Source organism: Camelus ferus, chromosome 17, assembly GCF_009834535.1.
Source record: "Camelus ferus isolate YT-003-E chromosome 17, BCGSAC_Cfer_1.0, whole genome shotgun sequence".
NCBI lineage: Eukaryota > Metazoa > Chordata > Mammalia > Artiodactyla > Camelidae > Camelus > Camelus ferus.
The window spans coordinates 21,673,339-21,695,547 of NC_045712.1; the positions used below are offsets into that span (position 1 = coordinate 21,673,339).

At 44.4% G+C, this 22,209-nt stretch overlaps 1 protein-coding gene across 1 annotated transcript in view; it reads right to left on the reverse strand.

Moving 5' to 3' along the window:
• The window catches only part of CACNA2D3 (calcium voltage-gated channel auxiliary subunit alpha2delta 3), a 776,419-nt gene that overhangs the window by 158,701 nt on the left and 595,509 nt on the right, over positions 1–22,209 (reverse strand). Inside the window, exons 18-21 of the mRNA XM_032458250.1 lie at positions 10,483–10,566; positions 2,800–2,871; positions 2,482–2,543; positions 1,089–1,156 (exon numbers count right to left, since the gene is read on the reverse strand). Coding sequence (XP_032314141.1) covers positions 1,089–1,156; positions 2,482–2,543; positions 2,800–2,871; positions 10,483–10,566 — 286 coding nt within the window. The remainder of the gene's footprint in view (positions 1–1,088; positions 1,157–2,481; positions 2,544–2,799; positions 2,872–10,482; positions 10,567–22,209) is intronic.

The window sequence follows — 22,209 nt, forward strand, 5'->3', positions numbered from 1 at the left end:
GACCCCCTTTGCTCTCCTTCCGGTTGCTTAAAATCTCACCATCCGTTGGGAGAGAAAAACCAATGCCTATGAGACAATGCAGGGATACTCAGCATAGACCAGAAGGCCATCTATAGAACCTGGCATCTCAGGGACCTCCAGTCTCATCCTTTATTCTCCACTACATCATAGGAGGGAACCACAAGGCAGTCCAGATTCTGGAAGTTCACCACACTCATCTGTAACCAGCTCTAACCATTTAAAACCTGGCCTGTAACTGACCTTGTTGCTCTTGGCCATATTTCCTGAGGATACCCACAAAGAGCACTGGTCTGGTCCAACTCCTTCTCTGAGATGCAAAATCTAACACTAAGGTTGGGCAAGTGACTTACTCAAGGCCACTCTGAGACTAAAGCTTTTCAGAGGCCAGGTCCACCCCTCCCTGTGAGCTGGTGATGCTGGGAAAGATAACTTCTCTGAGCTACTAGGTTTAGGGGAGATAAAAAGGATGGGATGGGTGTGACAGCAGTTTTAAGGTTTAAAAAGCTGTAACAACTGTTACCATTTATTGGGAGTTTCCAGCGTGCTGGTGCTTTATGAATAGAAGATATGGGAATCTCAAGGTGCTACTCATTCCTTCTGACTTAGATAAATCATCTCAATGAGCACATTCCCCTTGGACCCAGGCTACCTTGAAACACAAGTGAAATTTGTGGCTTAACTACGTAGGAGACTAAGGCTCTCATACCTTTGTTTTCTTTTTCCACTTCCTGGGCTTAAGTTTTTACACTAATTTATATTTTTCTTGGTACTGAATTCTACATATGAGAATAATACAGTTGGTGGATGGATGATTCCTATGAGTTGCCTTAACAACTTTGTGGATGAAAGTAGAATATAAATAAATGAAATCATAAGGAGAGCCACCACTAGTTGGGATTCTCACCATTCTGCAATAGGTAACATCGGGTGGGTAATTAGTTGACTCAAATGTCCAGGGATTGGACAGAGGGTTGGACAGATAAGCAAATTCTTCAGCTAACCCAATGGCTGGCTGCAGGGCTTTCTTCCCACACGAAAGGATAAGACGAATGAAGGCAGCATCTTACCTTCTTCGATGGTTACGTTGCCTCGGAAGAAATATTTCCCATGGCCTCTGGAGAGCGCCACACCTAAACTGTGCAGAGAAACAAAGCAGACCTTGAAATCCATGACATTGACTGGAATAGACTTGCCGGCTAACTTTTTATTTTCCATTTTCGCATTTCCATTTCATGTTCTGCAAACAATTTCTTCCAATAGTTAACTTTCAAAACCCCACAGTTCATAGTTGGTGTTGGTCTTTCTTAGGCTCAATCAGCTGCTTCAAATTCAATCAGCTGTAATTTCTGACCAGCAGCAATGGGTGACTTCCTGTGTTTTTAAAGAGGTGTGGCAAACTGCTACAAGCCCTTCCAGCAAGCCCTTCTCTTCGATGTGCTTGCAAGGGCTGCATGCCCTGCTCTTACTACTACCTTATGCCAGGTGGGACTAGGAAAATTACAACGGCAAAAACGAACACTTCCACTATCACTTGAGTGTAGCCTCGTGGTTGTTCTTGCCCAAACTTCTCCCTAGTCTGGTAGATTTTTCACACTCTCAAAAGTCTTGATTTAAGCTCTTTTCTGTTTGTGCCTAAAGTTAGAGAATATGTTTTGAAAACATAGTCTCTTCATTTGGCAAACCCACTTGGTAGTCGTGTGTTACCTTGATTGCTCTGGTTCCAAATGGAATCCACCCATGATCCTTGGCAGTATATGACAACGATGCCATATTTAAGATTAATCTACAGTTACTACATTTTTTTTCTCCTTAGCTCTGTGAGGTACCAGTTCAGGAACATAAAGAAGCCCCACTAAAATAATTTTTTACAAAAAGCATTATCACACTAAGTTAACAGTAGCAGGAGACTTTAGAATGCCACATACGCATCTGAAGGCAGGCCAGAGGGCAAAGGCATTTTTCAGAACTGTTACAAAGAGAAATAACAGGATTCAAAGGCAGACAAGCACAGAAGGACAGTTCAGAGAAATTAAAACAGAAACACAACATGTAGGGATGGATATGCTACCTCCAAGTTGGAAGATTGCTTTTTGATTATGGAAATAAAAGGCGAAATGGAACTCACTAGGCAGTAAGTTAGATGGTTAAGGACCCTGGGTAACCCTCTGAATTTGTCTCTCTACCCTTAGCTGGAACCCCGCCCCAAGCTTATTTGCTTGATAATGGGATGCAGAACCATGACAAATTGAGTGAGTTCTCCTAGGTGAGCCTGAACCATCTTCCCCCTTCTGGAAAACAAAAACAAAAGCAGCCTGGGAAAAGCCCCTTCCTCACTCTTTCCAGCCTTTCGGCAGGGTGTTTGGTTATCTTCAGATGATGAGCTCTGAGAGCGTCAGCAGGTTTTGTACAAACACAACTGATGGGTCTGATGGAATGTCCATGTATTATGGTCAGCTCTACCTGAAAGGAGTACCCTTGATGTCTGTATAATAGTAGTCATTTGTCATCACCAAAACCCGTTTCTAGATTGAAAAAAAAAAGTTGTAGAGAAAAGAAAACATAGTTAGTCTGCTAGGTGAAGTTTTCAGAAATAAATAAAAATAAATGGACACACTATGATTAGGTTAACAGTACTACATGAATCTTGTTTGAGATAAGTAAAGACAAGAGAAAAATGATCTCAGAGAAAGATATTTATTCCAGATAGACCTTTCAAAGCTAATTTTTCACAGAGGTTTGTTTTAAATTAAGCAGCAAGAATGTTTGAGAAAAATGTACCCCTTTGTCCACTGTCTTCTTCACCTCCATGGAAAACTTCCCAGTCTTTCTATTCACCATGGCATTTCTTAGCTAAAATGATAAAAGGAAATAGGGGTTAGTTCTGCCCTGGGTTACCATATTGCCTTCCACCCTCCAGCTTGGGAGCACACTTGGTGGCTTGTGGCTGACAGGGCCGGACTACTTCCCTGCAGAATCTGGGGTACTTTTGCAGTAAGTCTGCTTACTGCACTCAGACCTCTAAAACGGACTTCGGAAAAATAAACATCCAACTGCTTTCGTCCAGAGAGAGAGGCTAACAACAATAAATAAACGACCTCTAACTTCAATTTGAGGTGCTCCTGTAAACCTCAGAGCAACAATGACAACAACAACAACAACAAAAAAGTCTGTGTGACATTGATGCATCCTGAGAGGCAGAGAACGAATGCCCAAACAACGCTTTAACACTCAAGAAGCAAGAACTTCTCAAGGGATACGTTACATTTTCGAAAGGGTACTGGTTTGTCATGGAGAAATCATTTTTCAAAACATAATCAAGTTAGAGATGTTTTCCTACACAGTAGTTTTTTTGTTGTTTTCTTTTCTTTAAAAAAAAGGCCAACCATTTGGAAGACAGGGATTAGCTTCTCATAGCATGAATCATCTTCAAATACTCTCCTAGAAATCTGGGCCAAAGAAAGGCCTCTCTGAGGCTGACGGGCAGTGAACAGGGCCGTCCTGTATCTGAGTTTTGGAGGTCCCATCTGGGAACAGTGAGCCTCCCTCCCTTCCCCTACCCCTGGCTGATCTCTGCTAATTACTTGTGGCCCTTCCGTGAGTTCAGAGAAGGACAGCAGACACAGTGATGAAAGATGTGCTGTCGTGGGCACCAACAGGAGACGACGGGAAGGCCATTTAATGAAATAGGAGCAAATGCTGACATGCCACAGCCTGTCAGGAACAGCTCTCTCCCAGCCCCACGGCTTGGTTTTTTAAAATTCTTTCCCCTCTCTTCTCCTTTGAGGAGATTGAATAAGATCTGGCCGATAGAGAACTGCAGTGCTTGCAAGCAACCTAAATTTGATGCGGGGCTGTCTAGATTTAGGTTCACATTCCCATCTTCTGTGAGAGAGAGTAAAAGCATAATTTTTAGCTGGAGGCATGTATAAAATAAAACATATATTTTACTCTAGATATTTTTTAACAACACATAATGGGCATTTCTGGAAATATTTTCCCATTTTAACTTTTGTGGTTTTGGATGGGGAGAGCTGGTCCTAATTAAGTCTACTTTCTAACTCTTAAGAACGGCTCGATTTATCTTTGACATGGTTTTCATTTTTCCTCTTTCTGGTGCCTGCCTAAAGCCATTTGGGACCTTCCCCTCTCACATTCCCCAGGCAAGTCAGAGATTAGGTAAGCTTCTCCACGCCTCCGTGCCACCCCACCCCCAACTCCCAGTAGCACAGAACAATCAGCATCAGGGCTGGGAGGGTCCAAGGCCAAGGGAACTGATGCTTTTAGGAGGCAGACTCCTTGATGCTTAGTCTAGCCTTTCCTCTTCCTCAGTTATAATGGAAATAGATTACACTTATTGAACACCTACTTGTGAGGCATCAGAAGTGGACTCTGAGGTCAGAGCTTTGTGATCTTAAACAAATCACTTACCCTCTCTGTTTCTTTCTCTACAAAATGGAACTAATGACAGCACCCATCTCATCAAGTTGTAGTGGGATTTAGATGAGCTAATATGTAGAAGAGTGCCTGGTACACCCTAAGCATTCAGCAGTGCTAGCTGTCCTCCATCATCATCCTCACCAGCATCATCATCATCTCCATTATCATCCTCTTCCCTTTTCTTTGCTGTCAGACCCCTTTCAATAGCTTAGCGTCCTAGGACTCAAACTCGAGTTTGCTTGACACAGATGTCCAGGCTCTAAATCAATGTTTTTCAAACATTTTTGACTGTGAGCCACATAAGAAATACTTCTTGCTCTGATGGTACCTTCTGATGCCTCCCATTTTAATAGATTTCATTGCTTTTCATTACTGCTCATGGATAACTAAATGGGTTTTCTAACCTCCCTCAAAATCCCAGGTTAAAAACTGCTGCTTTTAACTACCTATGGGTTGTCACAGACTGAAAAAGAAAAGGATATCAAGTTTCAGTTTTTACCAATGACACATACCACTGTACTGTGACCTCTCTGTGGTCCAGTTTCTTCATCTTTCATTCATCCCATCAAAAGTGTTACTAAGTGAGGATTTTTAGACCCTGTCAGGTGCTGTATAAACTACTGATCAGATTCTTATGAAGTTTGGATAAACTGATAGATACTGTTTACTGCACTCTCACTGTGTGCCACACACAGGTTTTAGTTTGGAGGGGGGGGTAATTAGGTTTATTAATTAATTAATTTTTTTAATGGAGGTACTGGGGATTGAATCCAGGACCCCATGTATGCTAGGCATGCACTCTCCCACTGAGCTATACCCTCCCTCCCAGACACAGGTTTTAAATCCCTCAAAATCATGTCATAAGATACCATAATTATTCCTGTTTTACTGATGTGGAAACCGAGGCACAAAGTTAGGAAACTTGCCTAATGTCCCACAGGCTCTCGAACCACTAAGCCCATGCTGTTACTTCTGTTTCCCAAATCAGGAGAAAAAGTATTTGAACAAATATAAAGCATTAATATAAAATTATATAGCATTAATATAAAAATAATGTATTTTTATTTCTGGATTTTTTTTAGTCAAAGAAAAGGTTTTAAACTTAATCATGCGACAGTCTCCTCAGGTTTTAGCTTCCTAGGAGGTTCTCTTACAAGCCCTAAGCAAGTGGTCTGGGGCTGAAGATGGTTTTCTGTTCTCATTGCTAGAAGAGGGAAGGGGGCTTGATGCTTTTTCAATAGACTTCCCAGTAAGAATACAGCATTGTGAGGCTGGAGCAGTAGAGAAATGTCACTTTTTCATCTGAGGAGACTGAGTTTTGAGAAGGGGAGCAATTTGCCCTAAACCCTATGGTAAATCAGTGGCATCACACCCTCCCCACCAGTGTGTAGCTTCCAAGATGGCAGAGGTACCCAGGGTAGAGAGGAGAGTGGTGGGGAGTAGCAATGCCATCCCCACCATGCAGGAAGGGAGTGACTGACAGTGCTGCTCAGAGCTGCCCCCATACTCCTTGAACTTGTTGTTACATGGATTATAGCAATGAGCAACTGGAGAAGTGAAAATGGCAACTTAAACAAAGGCAAATTAAACTCTCAGTGATAGACCTTTATTTTTCCCTATCAGATATCAAACATCAGCACATGTGGTAATGCAGTGAACATGAAAACAGCTTTCACTGCAGTGCAGTTGATAAAACAAAGGTCAAACCTCTTCAAGCTGAAAATAGTAATCTGGAGGCTGTGATCAGGCTCCCCTGTCTCTGGGAACCACCTACCTTCCCCTGGGCCCTACGTTATCCAGGTCAGATGTACTTCCCTGGGGCTGCCAGTGAGTCTCTCTTGTCTGCATGCCGACGCTGAAGCAGCTTTGCTGGCCACTCAAAGAACCCACTTGTAACAACGATGTTACAAGCTGGGAGTCACACTTCGGTTCCACTCTGAGCCTGCAGCTCTTCCTCTGATATTAGATCTCCTTAAGGAAGCTTTCCCCCAGAGAGTCACTGATCACTCTAGGTTTCGTGTGTGATATCTGGTTCCCCTAATGCTGGTTTGTTATCTGCATCAGAACACAAGCCTCACCTTTCACGGTGCATAGGAGGCATGAAGTTCAGGCCCCCAGTGATATGCAATCCTGGCCAAGCCAACAGATTAAGGGTAAGGGAGAGCAGTGGATAAACAGATCTGTCCTTTGCAAGCAAACCTTCAACCAGAATATGAAGACAGACCCGGGCACAGAGCACTTAAATAACAAAATCCTCCTCTCTCTTTCTTTCTCTCTCTCTCTCTCTCTGCTTTGGTCTGGGCTCTCAGGTGGGCTGAGCTTGGTTTGGGGACCAAGGTCTCAAGCATGAGCTGCAGAGACACTGGAATAGGTGTGAAGAAGCACAAAGTAAGCGGCCAAAGGTCTCAGAAATATGCCCCAGAAGAAAAGGTTTATAGGGCTTTGGAAGGAAAAGACTCAGAGGAAATTTCCACCAGAGTGATCTTAGGTAAGAAGAAATGTAAGTTGACTGGAGGGAGTAGAAAAAGGGCTTACACTGCAACAGAGGGATTTCAGATGGACTCAAGGCAGAATCTGATTTGCAACACCACCCTATAGCAAACGCTATGGCCAGTGTTTCTTTAGCATATACATGCAAGACATTGCCCATCTTCCCTGCACCCCTCAGGGGAGAATAATATACCTACTCTGAGGCACTGATACAGAGTCTTCAAGGACTCGTGGACACAAAATCTCTTTCTAAGGCATAGCGAAGTGGTCAAGAGCTTTGGGGTCAGGCTGCCTGGGTTGGAATCCAAGCTGTGTGCCCATGGACCATTACAGCAATTCTCTGCCTCAATTTCATTACCTCTAAAATGAGGACAGCAATAACACCTACTTTGTAGGATTGTTGTGAGAAATCAACAAGTCCATCGACACATAGCACTTAGAATAATGCTGGCATGCAGGAAGAGTTCAACGTCTGGTAATTATTATTTTTTATATTAGGTTTTTTTCTGATTATAGAAATAATCATGTTCAATGTGGAAAGTTTGGGAATGACTGAAAGGTGACAGGAATAAGAAGAAAAATCATCTTTAATTCCTTCAGCCATCTCTGGGAGTTTATAACCAAAGGCTAAGCACCATTTTTAAAGATATTTTTTCCTTCCCAGAACTGATCAACACCAGTCATTCACACTGAGCTATGCGTGTCTTGGGGTCCTTTCTAGGCTCATGGGTCCCCCAAAGATCTGACTTACTCATTGTACGGTTGATGTGAGGCCTATCTTGGAGCCTGGGCCAGAAGTCCCAGTCATCCATCACTAAATGGTTTCTAATTTTTCTCTTTTTAAAAAAAGTTCATTTTAGCTAGTCTATTTTGCATGTGTTTTAATAGCATATATGACCTTCACATCTTTTTTTGGAAGTACACAGGGTCTATTTTATAAATGTGGTCATTAAATTCAGTAAGAGACCAGTTGCCAAAAGAAGTAAGATGCTCCTTCCAAGAACTATACCCTACAGCTGGGCAGACTCATGCTACTCCTTCCTTGGCAGGTTCTGCTTGCATGGTCTTTCTCAGATCTTGACCTAGAGCTTGCTCGCCGCTATTTACATGCAAACTCCACTCCATGGCAGGCACATGGGCATGTGGGATCCTGTGTAGACTTCACAAAGATGCTCTGTGTAGATTCTAGAATTCTCCGATCAAGGGACTGCAAATCCCTGGGAGAGAAATGGTGACTTGGGTTTTCCCAAGCACACTGGTAAGTGAAGGAATTCATGTCTCAAATGTACCACGTTCCCAAGGAGAAAAGACAAGAGACCCAAACCAAAGAGACAACCAGAGGCCAACTGGTGAAGAATAAGAGCATTAAACTTGCTGAAGATGTGGGAATTCTGAAGGCAGATACTCAGAAGCCAGTCCTGGGAATCAGATGAAGGTGAAGGACATGGCAGGAGGCTGGGAATCCAATGAGAAAGGGAGACAGGGCAAGGAAACAGGAAACATTTGTCAAACCATTCTCAGCAAAAGGAGATATCAGCTCATTGAAAATTAACTTGGGTACAGGTGATGACTAGACACCTAGAGTACGAATGAGCCAGGTAACAAATCTTTTCAAGTAACATGTGAAAGAGAAGTGGGAGTGGCAACCTCGTCTTAACTAGCAGAGGGCCTGCCTCCAAGATGCGTAGACTCCAAAGCAAGAATGCACATTAAGTTTGCCTCCTATATTAACTAAAATGTAAAAGATGAAGGGAGGGAGAAGCATGTTGATGACAAGGTTTTCCCTTTTGGGAAAGAAGACAAAAAAGATCGAGTGAAGTTCAAATAAAGCAACTGATAAAGTGATGATGAAAGAGAAAGGAAAACAATGGACTGCACCCTTTAGAGTTTCATGAGACAGTTTAGCAACTGACATTTATTACTTAGAAGGTTACCTGAGGATTGATGAAGCTGAGAGTAATACTAATAACAGCTACTACTCATACAACGCTCACCATGCCCACACAATGATGTAAGCACTTTTCTATCTTTCAACACAGTAACACATTTAGTATTCACAACAGCTCTGTGAGGTAAGGTACTATTGCCATCATACTCATATTACTGGGAAGAAAAGAACAAAAACCAAACTTGAGGTGGAGAGACTATAACTGCTTGCCTGAGACCAGCAGCCAACAAACAGCAGAGATGGGATTTGAACCCAGGCAGGCTAATATGTGAACTGCATTCCTCAGGACTGCGCTAACCTGCTTCTTCGTAGGAGCAGGTTGAAAAGGTATGACATGTACGTTAGGTGCAGGACGATCAAAAGACCTGAACATGAATCTTGATGACAAAGTTAAAGAACATGAAGATATAAAACTCTACCAGGTTACTTAGCTGATACGACATCAGGCCACTGGCATCTGGAGAAAAGAGAGCGGATGAGGAATTAGATTTCTATGAAACAGCAAAGTTATTTTGTCTGAACTAGGGGTTAAAAAGACTGAGTGCAGATGAAGAAGGAAATAGGCTAAATTTCTAAAACAGACATGACTCTTGCATTTTATAGGCAGGGACAAAAAATCAGAGATTTATGTTAGCTGAGACATCCAGGTTGCAGAGGATGTGAAGAGAAGAAAAGTAAACAACAAGAGGACTGTGACACTGGCCATATTTCTGAAAAGCACAAGAACCCAAAAGGCCTGGGGTTTTCAAATGGTTCCCCTCAACATCCCTTTGGAAAGCAAGACAGAGGGATGGAAACAATGCTGACTCAATGATGAAGCTTAAGAAAGGACCCCAGACAAATCAGAGAGGGTGTGGCAGAGAACCGTTTCTGGGCACAGAAACTCCATAGAGAAACTGAAGACTAGGGTCCAGACAGGAACACCTCGGAAGTTACGACTTAATTAAAGACAGTCCATCTGGATACACACAAGGTGGTGCCATGTCTAACAAATCTGATTTATTGAAGGAGTCACAAGAAGACTGATGGCGTTAAGTCGTGGGCATAAGGAAAACTTTTGATACAGTCCTGAAGGCTGAATCTGTGTGGGAAATAAGCATGTGTTACTGCAGTGTGACCTGGAAGGGGGAAAGGCTGGAACCACCAAGGAAATGGGGAGGCCAACCAAGCCAGAGGAAAGTGGGTCTGCAAAGCCCTGGGCTGACATCCTGACAGGTGAATTCTGGCCCTGACTGTGCAGCTGCCCGGCCAGGCTGCAGCCAGGCTCCCCCGGGGGTGGCAGGTCCCATCAATGGCACTGAGGAGGAATCTGTATTAATCTGTTGCAGAAGCAACCAGATCCCCAAATGGGATGGTTTTAGCAGGCTACACAAAGCAGGTGGGGTGGCTGGACTGTTTGCAAGTAGACCTACGGGCAGGAGAGTTATAAAACTCAAAATGGGTACAAGGGCCCATTGTTTCATCATCCCTCTGGTGGCCAGGTGTCCCTTTGGTGGGCCCCTCGGCTAGCTCCTGGGTGGCCGCCAAGTATGTAGGTGGGTACAGTGGAGTTTCTCCCTCATCAGGCTTAAAAACAAATCACGTACCACATCATCACGGTCTTCCCACTCCACCTCTGATAGGTCAACGCTACTATAGTTAGGTTTCCTCCGCTTTTTTCCTTCTTCATACTGGCAGAAGAAAGAAAACAAATGACAAACACAGAAAACATTTCTGTAAAATCATCAGCCAGGGCATTCTTCATCATCCCAAGTCCTGGCTTGACGCCTGGGGATTGTGAATGGAGGGTACCAGTGAGAAGCCCAGCAGGGGGCAGTCCTAGGGTTTTAATGGCAGAAAAGCTGAACCCAGTCACCTGTAAACATTTGCTCTGAGCTATGGGGGGATATACAAGCCAATTCTTTGCTTGATATGAATTTACCTAGGGGCCTCCTTACCTCTAAACATGCCAGAGGCAAAGCAAAGTTCATCCCCTCCTTGGACAGTCTGTGTGGAATGGAACCTTTCTCCTCTACTTCAAAGCTTTTAAAACCCACCCCTTCATGACACAAGAAAGGGCATCTTACATAGTTCACCAAAAATATAGTTATATCCCTGTATGTTTTGTAGTTCTCCCATCCCTACATCCTGCCTCGAAACTACCCCCACCACACTCCTTGGTCAGGAGACAAAGGCACTGACCACCACATTTGGGCTCAACATCCTATTAACATTTTACAGACACACAGAACCCTCTACTTGCTATCACACTGGCCACAGAAGTGCTGAGCTAAGCATTGCTACTTTACCTGGAGTACATGTGGGTATTGGGAATCACTGCCAGATTTAATGGCCATTAGGGCATTTCTCTGGAAAAGCTGATGAGTGCATTATTAACTGGGGAGGTGGTCTTAGTTCCCCTCCTCCACCCTAAGTCACTGGCGTTAGTCACCCAGCAAGCCTACCATTTTACCAACTGGACAGTCTTGTGTCTGGACTCTCCGTGTCCTGGGCCTTTAATGCTGGCTGTCGGGGTGTTTATAATGTAGGAAAGTCTGCCCTCTGCTGCAGGCTCAGGATAAGCAATCCCTTTGCCAGTTCATAGGCTGAGGGTATATTGGAAAAAATATATATGTATGTATAGTTCTTTTTCTTTTTTGCTTTTGTTTATAAATTAGTCATGTTTTGATTTAATTGGTAGGATTCTAAGTGAAACGCAGCATCACTCTAGGTGTTTTAAGACCCCCCAAACCACAAGTTACCATTTTGGACACAGGTTACATATGGAGGCAGGTGCTGAAGGCACACAGTATAAAGGAGAAAAATCACTGCTGCTGTGTTGACCCAAACTGGCTCCCAGTGGAATCTAGGGGAGACAAGCCAGACAGGGTAGATGTCACCTTGCTGTGGGGCCAAACAGGTCCCAGTGGTTTCCCTGCCCTCTTGACTTCCCCTGGGCTGCATTTCAGGAACCCTGAGACATTGGTGGAGGGGGCCCACCCTCAGCCAGGAAGGCTGCCTCGCCTCTACGAGGCAATGGGCTCCGACCACCCTGGTCCACCGCCCTTCGTCTCTCTTCTCTCAGGTTTCCAATTAACAGACGTTCACGGTCAGTTTTATGACATCAGATCCACTCCAGATGAAGAGGAAGGGAAGTGGTTCCCTCAGAAGCTGCTATAAACGATAGCAGATTTGCAGTTGGATCCTGTTATGGAAAGTTCATTGTGCGTAGAAGCTTTGGCCCTCAAGTGTCAGGCTGGGACTGAGGGGGAGGAGAATGGAGGTCAGCAGGGTTGTCACCCGCTTCGTAAGGTGAGGAAGTGTGATGGGGCAGGGGTACATGATGCTAAAGAAGCACAGTTGTCCCCCTGAGGAGCTACGGTTGGACATTCTGGAACCTCTGTTACCTGTGCAAATGGCCCCCAAGTCCCATTCTGGTAAGAACCATTCCTGGGAACCACTAGGCACCCCAGCTTCTGACTGTTAGAGGTAAAACTTTCATGGTTTCTTGGGTAGCCTAATGCTAGGTCTATACTATCTTTTGGAGGAAGTTCTTCCATTGGTCACTTCAAAATCCTCCTTTATTCACTTTTTCAACATTCATTTATTGGACACCTGGCAAGTACAAGGTCCTAAGGACAGAAGCAAAGTCAATTAAATAATGCTTCATTCTTTCCCAAGGACTTGCTTACAGTTTATCACCCTTAATTCTGCTTGTCTACAGTCAAATAACTGCCCATCATGTCTATGGGAAAATGGGCTGTAGCAAGTTAAATAGCAAATTAAATAGCAAGTTAAATACGATCACATCGCATAGCCAGTATGGAGGAGGATATACCCCCACCTACCCCGGTCCCTGACCGAAGTTTCATGGCTAAACCTCATGTTATTTCAGCTGCTGCTAAAGAAATTCAAAAAGACCCCCAAGGTCCAGAGCACCAAATATATACCTTCATCCTCAGAGAAAGTGTCCCCCTGTCTTTGTTAGAAAGAGGAGAGCACAGTGGTTCTGCCACTCATTGAGCATGTGACACTGAGCAAGGCAACCAGCTGCTTCAAACTTCCTTTTTCTCAGTTGCAAAATGAGAAAAACAAAAGTACCTCCATAGCAAAGGTAGGCTGAGAGGATTAATGAGATACTATATATAAAATAGCAAGCACATTCCTGGCCCAGAACGGAATAAACCCTTAATATGTATGCAGCTAGTGTGAGTCCTGAAAGTCACAACCTTCTTGGTGAAGACACAGTCTCATTATAAGCAATTGGCTAATATGTCATTTCTTTGAAATGAAGGAGACACATTCGATAATTTGGCTGATCACTGTCGTGCAAACCATAGGAAGGCAGAAGATGTTTGCTGAAGATGGTGATGTCAGACAGTCACATTCACATGCCTCCTCCTGGTGTGTAAGATTCTTGAACATTAAACATCAAGTTGAGACTCAAGACTCTCCTAGCAGAAAAATTCATACTGTGCTAAAGAACCCAAGTCCTTTTAGATAACACTGGGCAAAAGTGGAATCCACAGAGATCCCTTGACTTTTGACCATTCTGAGATGTCTTCCTTCATTTTTTAAAATAACCACTCAAGAAATTTAGTACATTACACTACTGGTATTCAAGAAACTGGCAGAAATTAGAGAGCGAGGGGAAGCAAGATTTCCCAGCTACTGGTATGTAACTACCATATTCCAGTAAGTCTCTGTAATTTAATTGCACTGAAAGGGACAGACAGGGCTGGGATACACCCTCTGGAACTCTATTCAGGAATGCCCCACACAATGTCTGCTTAATCAGTGAAATAGGTATGAAATACTTTCCATTTGGGTCTTTATCAATGGGTGAGCTCCTTAAAATATAAATAGTAGTGTAGCAGAGTGACTACTTTGAGTGTGAAAAGGAAAAGTCAGTGGGACCAGAAAACTGTTCAAGCACAATGACTAAACTCCAGCATGATGACCCTAAATCCACTTTATCTTTTCTCTCATTAAGAAAATCTATTAGACGGCTAGAGATTAGACATCCATTATAAAGACACGTGGGCTGTGGACCACTACCACCCGTTCCCCACATTTTCCAGGGTAATCACCTTGGTTTTCCTACAGGGAAGCATTTGGACCCCAAATTCAGTGAATATAGTTCTAGTGAAGGCAAGACCTTCCTAGCTCAGAGGGAGACCAGTGACCTGAGCATGTAAAGACACAGTGGTTGGTTCAGGACTGGGGATAAAACTCATGTCAACCCAAATGAGACTCAATTAGGGATGCTTTCCTGGATTTATCCAGAAAAAGGAGCTCTGCATCTACTAGCAGCACTAAGGCAGCAGGATGTAAACTTGAGCTCCTCATGGCCATCTCTGCCACTACTTGGAGAGAGCCTTCCTAAGAATGAAGCCAATGCAGAGAAGGCAGAGAAAAGACATACAGAGAGTCCTGAAAGCATGGTGTGCATGCCTGGATCAAGCTGTGCCTGAAATCTTTATATCGTTGGGTGTTTCATGTACCAACACGTTGTCTCCACATTACCTCTTTTCCCTTTTTAAAGAATTTTTTTTTAAAGCTGGCTTGGGTTTCAAGCTTAAGTAGTCATCAGAGTTCTGACTTGTATATATTTAGTGTCTATTTTTTTCTTTTTAAATGAACCACTTTTAAAGTACATATTAAGCGAAGTGTTCACAAACTCTGATACTTTAATGATTATTTAGGAACATGTGATTTGCCAAACACTTCACTGCTAATCAAGATAGTCTACTGTGTTTCAGCACCTGTTTGCCCCCCATACCTGTACCTGCTTTCCCCCAACAGGACATATGTGTGGCCCAGCATCAGAGAGTGACAGAAAAAGAACTAACCTCTCAGACCTCTGACTCCCAGGCCAGATCTCCCCTCTCCCATGGGATTTGGCCTGGGACGAATCCCAGGTCCACCAGCCCCACTCCCTCTTCCCCTTCGTGAGGATCTCGTTACTGGGGCTGAGGCATCGGATATGGCATTTGTTAGTGTATCTATAAACTGTAACTTCCTTTGAAAATGTGATTAACGAATTGCAAACGGTTTCCAAAGGTTTATAAACAGATACTTTGAGAGCCACGGGTAGGTTTGTAGTTTTTGGTGCCTGTTTTATGAAAAAAATATGTGGGGGAGAATTTAATAAGGAAAGATATTCTGTGCTATGAAATACTTTGAGGTGGAGTTTCAAATAAAGGCCAGATGTGGTGAACATACAAACCAGCCTGTGGCCTAGGAGGACGGGGCAAGAAGGGTATCCATCTGAGGAGCCAGTGGAACAATCGGGGGGTCTGCCATAAGTGCCAGAACCTTCCCGGCAGCGTTCAATTGTCTGGATGTGAGTGCCTCTTTGCGTTACCTGCGGGCTGACTGTGGAGGCAGAATGGGATGGGCTAAGGTGATGGCCACATTCATGTGGGTTTGAGCAAAACAAAAATGCCTTGGCTTTTTCTGTGTTCTTTTGGGAAGGACTAAAGAAAATCAGCTACACACATTCATGCAGCCTCTGTGAAATAAATATTATGTGTGCTAATAATTGATAAAGGGTACGTGCTGCTCCATGCTGCCAGCAGAAAGGAAGGAGATGGGGGTGGAAAGCCCACAACTGGAGAGGAAGAGGCCTTGCCCAAAGCTAGTGCCATCTGGAGAGGGGGTCTGGGCAGATGTTTCTCTCTAGAGGTCCTCAGCTGGAGGAACACCTCACTACCTCCTCCAAGGCCTTGAGTCTCCTCTTGTCTCAGAGGCTGAAGCAGCCATTTCAGGAGAAGGAAAGAAGGCATATTGTCTCTCCTCTACTTGCAAAAGAGGAGAATCTAATGAAACACTGGGTACTTCATTCCTTCACTCCTTCATTCATTTGTCCACCCACATATGCAAAAATATTGTCAGACATCGAATATTTATCAGGCCTTGAACCAGGCCAAGGTGAGCCTTCAGAAAGCATGGGGAAGCTGTCTGAGAAGGATCATCTCCCACCCTACAATTGTAGATCTGGATTCACCAGGAGTCAATCAGGCCAGTTGGGTGAGCAGGGGAGAAGCCTGGACCCCAGAGGGAGACTGGCTGGAATCAGGTCTGCATCTATGGGCTGTGTGCCCAGGGCGAGTGTGCACTTCTCTGAGCCTGCGTTGCTCCTCTGTTGGGTGAAGAGAACAGCATTCAGCTCACAGGGCTGCCATGAGAAGCAAATGGGCACATATATAGCTGAGCACAGGACATGTCCTGGCAAACACGGCTTGACAACACGCCCACTCAGCCAGACTATTAAGTGCTGATGTCCCTGACTGATGGGATACGGTAGCACTACCTCACCATGCTCATCCCTGGATTCCACGTTCACGGGCTAAAATGATTCTTAACAGTATGGCTGATTATTAATATTTCTAGTCCTTTAAAGAGGCAGTTCAACCTAGCTTGGTGGCCCATTCTTCTCAAAGTCAAAGGGAAGCGTCTCAAACGAGAACGTGGTCCCAAGGTTAGGTGACTGGGTGGGCCTATGGCAGACTAATGGTCTCTTCCCCTAGAATTTGCAAATCAAGGTCTCTGTCACAGCATGTCCAGCCTTAGAGGAGGTGGCCCTTGGGAAAGGGAGTCCCAGTGGTCTATATCAGCCACTGTTCTCCTGGTTTAAGTGTTTGCAGTTTTTAAAGTTTTTTTCCCTCGGATTATACATGTAACAACTGCTCATTGTAGAAAATTTGAAAAATAATGAAAAAATATTGCCCTAACTACCACAACGCAGGGATCGTCACCCAACATTGTGTTATCTTTCCCAAAGGGCAAGTATTTTGAAGTGGTTACTGTTTCAGTTTTCTAAGTTCATTGTTTCTCCAACAAGGAATTTCTAAAATGTAGCAACCAATCTGTTCTGCTTTACAAATGACTGCTTTCAGGGAGAAAAAGAAAAAAAAGAAAAAAGTTTTTTTCTGCTGGCCAGCTTCCCCTGCGCTCCCCATCATTCTTTGTGAAGAGGGTATGTTTCCTTTTCCAGGCACAGTGCTAAGCGCTATACATATCTCCTGTAATTCTCACAACTCCAAGAGAGGAGTAACGCTTCACAGATGGGAAAATGCAGAGTCCAGGGATGTCAGTTACTCGGTGACATGGCTAACAGTCCTTAGGTGGTCCCTCTTCACTGACAGAGCAACTGCTAATAGGACAGCATGTAGCAGGCATGTTCGTGGTTACAGAACCACTTTGGAAGCCAAATCCTACCAGCCATCCATGTCTGTTAACAGCCGACTCATTGGGACTGCCTTGAAACCAACCTTGATGTCCAGGGATGCAAGAATCAGTTTTAGGTTAAGGACCACTGCAACATGCCGAGCGAGCGCAGTAAGCTAAGGATCATGCCACATGTCTAACACACTGTGTCATATTTACACAATGCCCAATAACTAATATCCAACTCAAGGCCTCAGAGAAGCCTGGTAGTATCTGACGGTATCACTGTAGCTAGGATTCCGATCAAAAGCGTGCTGGCCTCTTTGGTTGTGTGACCCCACAGCAACTCAGAGAAGATACATGGCTGGATGTCACAGGCATCACGCAGGAGAGAAATTCTGACGAGTCTGTACTCAGAGATGAAGTCCTTCTCATTCACGGGAAGATGAATAGGAGGGAATACAGATACACAGGAGGGAAACAGGGACACAAGGGTGTGTGTCAAGGCAGCCAGATGGTGGGAGAGAGGCAACAAGGGCATGTCGAGACAACAGGCTTTTTCCTTTTTCTAAAAGGTACTGTGCTCTTATTAATTAATGTTTTTAAATGTCTCAAAGATGAAAAGTTCTCCGTGCTCTCCTAGCATGATTACAAAATCCTTTTGATCGCTGTAAAACTATAACAGCTCTGGTATTTTTTTTTTAAAAACAACAATTAACAGGCCGCTTTGAAAACCTGAATGACCTTTATCTTAATCAGTGTCCTCTGAGTTGCTGAGAGTGAGTCACACGCGCTGTGTGTGTGTGTGTGGGGGGGGCCAGCCCCTAGCCCCACCACTGTTTTTGCAGGTCAAATGTGGCTTACTACACAGTGGTTGGATTTAAATTCTCCTTCTCAAAAAGCCAGTCTGTCTTGTAATAGCAAGCTAGTCACAAAAATGAACATCATGCTGAGGAAGGAAGAAGGGGCAGGAGGTTGGGGCAGGAGGAAGCTTTTGTGCCAGCAAAGGGACAGGGGACAGGATTCTGATGCAACAAGAGAGAGGCATGTCCAGACCTCTTGGCTCAGGTGAAGGAGTGATGCTAAGAAAGGACTGCCTCTCCACAGAGAAGAAAGAAGAGCGAACATGGAGGCTACACACAACATAAAGATGCTTGTGGGTGCCTGGGAGACAGCTACCTTGGTAGGTTACAACACTTTTGAGACAGATCCTCTCTAAAACTTCCTGGGCAAAGGTTCAATGCAAGACAGCCTTCAGAATGAATTCCAAAGTTTCAAAAAGAGTTGCATTGAACTCTTGAGCATAGAAATGTGCCATCTTCCAAAGCCAATTTCATATAAAGTTTTCAGAGACTATTGAGTCATTAGGAGATAATATCTAGAGTAAAAAGAGGACCTATAGTAATTTGAGAGTATGTCTGTAACTTTTGACAAGCAACTTCTTTTTTTTTTTTGCATTTACAGAACTTTGACATTATTCCTTTGAGAAGTTAATTATATATCAAAAGACTCCTGGATATGTGGAACCTGTCAGACCACTCTGAACATGGGATACAATTAGGCACCACAAATTGATTCCAGTTTTGAAATAAGAAAGACACTGAGTGTCCTTATTCACTCAAGTAAAATCACAAATTGGTATCAACCAGCACTGCAACACAGTGATGTATCAGTCTCCAAATGATGCTTCAGCTAACTGTTCACTGTAGGGAGAGTTCTCTGTGGTGTTGGTCTTTCCCCTGCCCTCAGTAGCATTCCGAACGCCTTTGCCCAGCTCAGTCACTGGGAAAAGGAATCCAGTCTCATCCCTCATTGGAGGGATGGCAGTTGGAACAGAGAAATCTCTCTACCTCAAGGTCTTCATGCTTAATGGCATGAAGGACAGGAAGCTGGCAACAATTTTGCAAGTGAAGTAAATAAAGGGATGCAGAAAAGAGGCAAATGAATCATTCCTTCTAAGTCAGCTGCCATAACCCTCGACTTAGGTTTATGCCTTATGCCTATAAAGGTATCACCCTATGTCACGCTGCTAAGCCTTCATCACATGTACGTGTGTGAGCATGTGCGTGCACACATGTGTGTAATTTTATTTAGGGAGCTGCTTGGCATGATAGCTTTATTTTGTTTTGCTTTTTTTCTGCTAAAATTTTTAAAGACAGTTGTTAGGAGAAGAAGACATGGAGTGATCCATCTTTGTGGCCACCTCTTTCATGAAAGCTTCTCTGATCCTTCCAGCTAGTCTCTCTTCCTTCTCACTCAGGGTGGCCCTTATTCTGCAGTCCCAGAGGACACAGGGCTTTGCAGGATAAACATGCATGTGGTCGTCTTTTCAACCCACCTGCTATCTGCCCTAGCCATGATCTGACCACCAAAACCAACAGTCTCATCCATCATTGATCCACCCGGCCTACTGGATTGGTGACTGGGCAAAATGTTTAGTTTTGATTTTTTTGTATGTGATCCTCAGTTATACTGACATATGTTTTAAAAAGTGTTTCTGGATGCATGCTGGTCTGAATAAGTCCAAGAGATTTCTGATGTTGTTTATGACTTACAGGAAAACCAAAGGTCTTCTGCAAGGCTGGCTGGGTCCTCAGTCTTATATTTGCCTGTGATCATGGAGATGTGGGCAAAAGCTGGAACAGATGAGTGTAATAGAGAAAGAAGCCAGTGGGCCAGGCCAAGAGGCCAGGCTCACCGAACTACCACATTCATTACTTCTACTAAGTGCGTCCTAAAATTAAACTGCATCTCTCCATCCCTCTTGCCATCAACTTAGTGTCAGCCACCATGAGACTTCTCCCATGACAAGGGCGCATGTCTCCGAAACTCCCCTGCCTAGACTCCACCCTCCAATCCTTTTCCCTGAGTCCTTCTGGGGGGATTCTTCTGCAACCCAAATCAGATCATGTCCTCGCTCAGTCTGAAAGGATTACTACTTCTCATGACCTGCAGGATGATGTCCAGCATTCCAGAATGCCACAAGTCCCCATCGCCCTGCCTCTGCTTTCTGTTCTGACCTCTCTCTCACCAGTTCCTGCCTCTCACCCTGTACTCCCCAGCTAGAGTGTGCCAGCTGCTAAAAGGGTCATTATTATTCTTGCTTTCAGAGCTTTGCACACACCACACCATCTGCTCCCAACACTCTTCACCCCATCTCAGAGTCAAGTGGCCCCTCAGGACTCAGCCTAAACAAAGCCTCCTCTGGGAAGTTCACACTGGCCTGCCCCAGGGTCAGTTCAGGTCCTTCCTGTATCCTCTTCAGCCTTCCGTGGTACCTCTGTCTCCATGACCATCACACCATATACTGCAAAATTAGTTGCTTCCTTGCCTGTCTATTCCACCAGGTCCCAAGCAGAGTCTATTTCTTGTTCAGCATTGAACCTGCAGTGCCTAGGAGAGTGCTTGGCAAAGAGTAGGCTCTTCATCAATATTTGATAAATAAGTAAACAGAGTAAATGAACAAATCAGAGTGGGTATTGACCTAAGAAGCACATGTGTAACACTGACCATGTGCCTGGCCTGTTTTAGGCACTTTGTGAACATGAATTCACTTAATCCTCATAACAAACCCCCCTCACCCCAGTAGACACTACTTCTGTCCTCATTTTTCAGTGGAAGAAACCGAGTCCAGGGAGGTTGGATAACTTGTCCAAGGTCACACAGCTGATAGTGGCAGAGCTGAGGCTGACCCTGGACATCTGGCCTCAGAGACCGTTCTGCTCCACGGAGATAAGTGTACCGGTGAAACTCCTATAGGTGGACCTGAGGTTGCTGCCTGGTGCCTGCCTGAGATGTGTGCTTTGAGGCCACAGCGAGGGGAAGATGGCAAGGTGACCAGCTCCCTGGAATTCTACATTGAGCAGAGCTGAGTTTCAAATTATTAATTTTCAAAGGCATCTTTCTATGAAATTTATACAAATGTACTATTTATACTTATATTTGAGCTTGGACCAAATAGGCATCATTTAAGGGAATCCAAACCATAGTACCCTCAAATCTGCTGCAGTACCGGAAGTCAGAGAAATGCCTTTACTCGTCCCAGTCACTCCCAAACCCTCTTCCTGAAGTGTAGCTAGAAACTTAGAAACTCCAGGGGAGGATTTTTTTGGTGGGGTCGGGGGTTGGGGAGCAGAGGAGAAGCAGCTTTGAATGTTCCAGATACAGCCTCCATTAGATTTTTTTCTCCTCTTTCTGCTTTTTTGTCATTCTCATCCCCAAGAAATTAAGTTTAGCTTGCTGGGCACTCCTTTCTGCTTGGGCATGTTTCTGTCAAGCAAGATCTTTGGCTCTGTCTAAGTCTGCCTTGAGCATTCCTTAGCAGAGGGGAGCTTGGGCTTGTGATTTAATTTGGTTTAATTTGGAGTAAGAGAGAGAGAGAGAATGTGCGTGTGTGCGTGTGTGCGTGCGTGCGTGCATGCGTGCGTGTGTGTTCCTTTTAGATGATGTTCTAGATTTGTCTCCTGCAGAGTCTGGCCTTGCTCTTCCTGGAGTGAACTGTGTGCCTTTATCTGTTGGACTTTGGTTTTGCAGTCATGGGTCCAAAAAGAAGCCACCGTGACAATGATAAATGTCTCTTGACTTGCTCCTCAGGTGGTCTCTGTCTTTCCAGGGAGTGACAGATACACAAAGCATCAGATTTCAGACTTGAACCCAGGACTCCCTGGAGTGAGGCTGGCAGGCCAGCCTGTCATTTGGGATTTCTGACCCTGGCCAGCTGGGGCACGAAAGTGCTCAATCCAATGAAATCCCCAACCACAAGCCAAAGAAATGCCAGCTACTGGGGGGTCACTGGGCCTTGTCCCAAGAAGAAAGGGCAAGTGAGACCGAGAAGAATTTCCAGCAAAAGCCCTGCCTGGCTTAGCCAAACTGCTTTCTGGCCTCAGTATCCCAAACGCATTCATGTTTCCCTTTGCCCTGAAAACACCCACGAAGAATGTGGAAATGGAACATGGGAGATATGTTCAGAAATACACGTGGCCTCCCATGATTATGAAAGTTGAGTGAAGAACATAATGGTTTGGGCACCTCCTCAGTGAAGGGCAACGGTCACTTCAGGGGTGTGGTGAGGATTAAATGATAGTGCCCAAAAGCCCATGGTCTCAACCTTTTTATTTGCATTCTTTGCATCTTATCATTTAGGATTATGTAAAAATGACAGC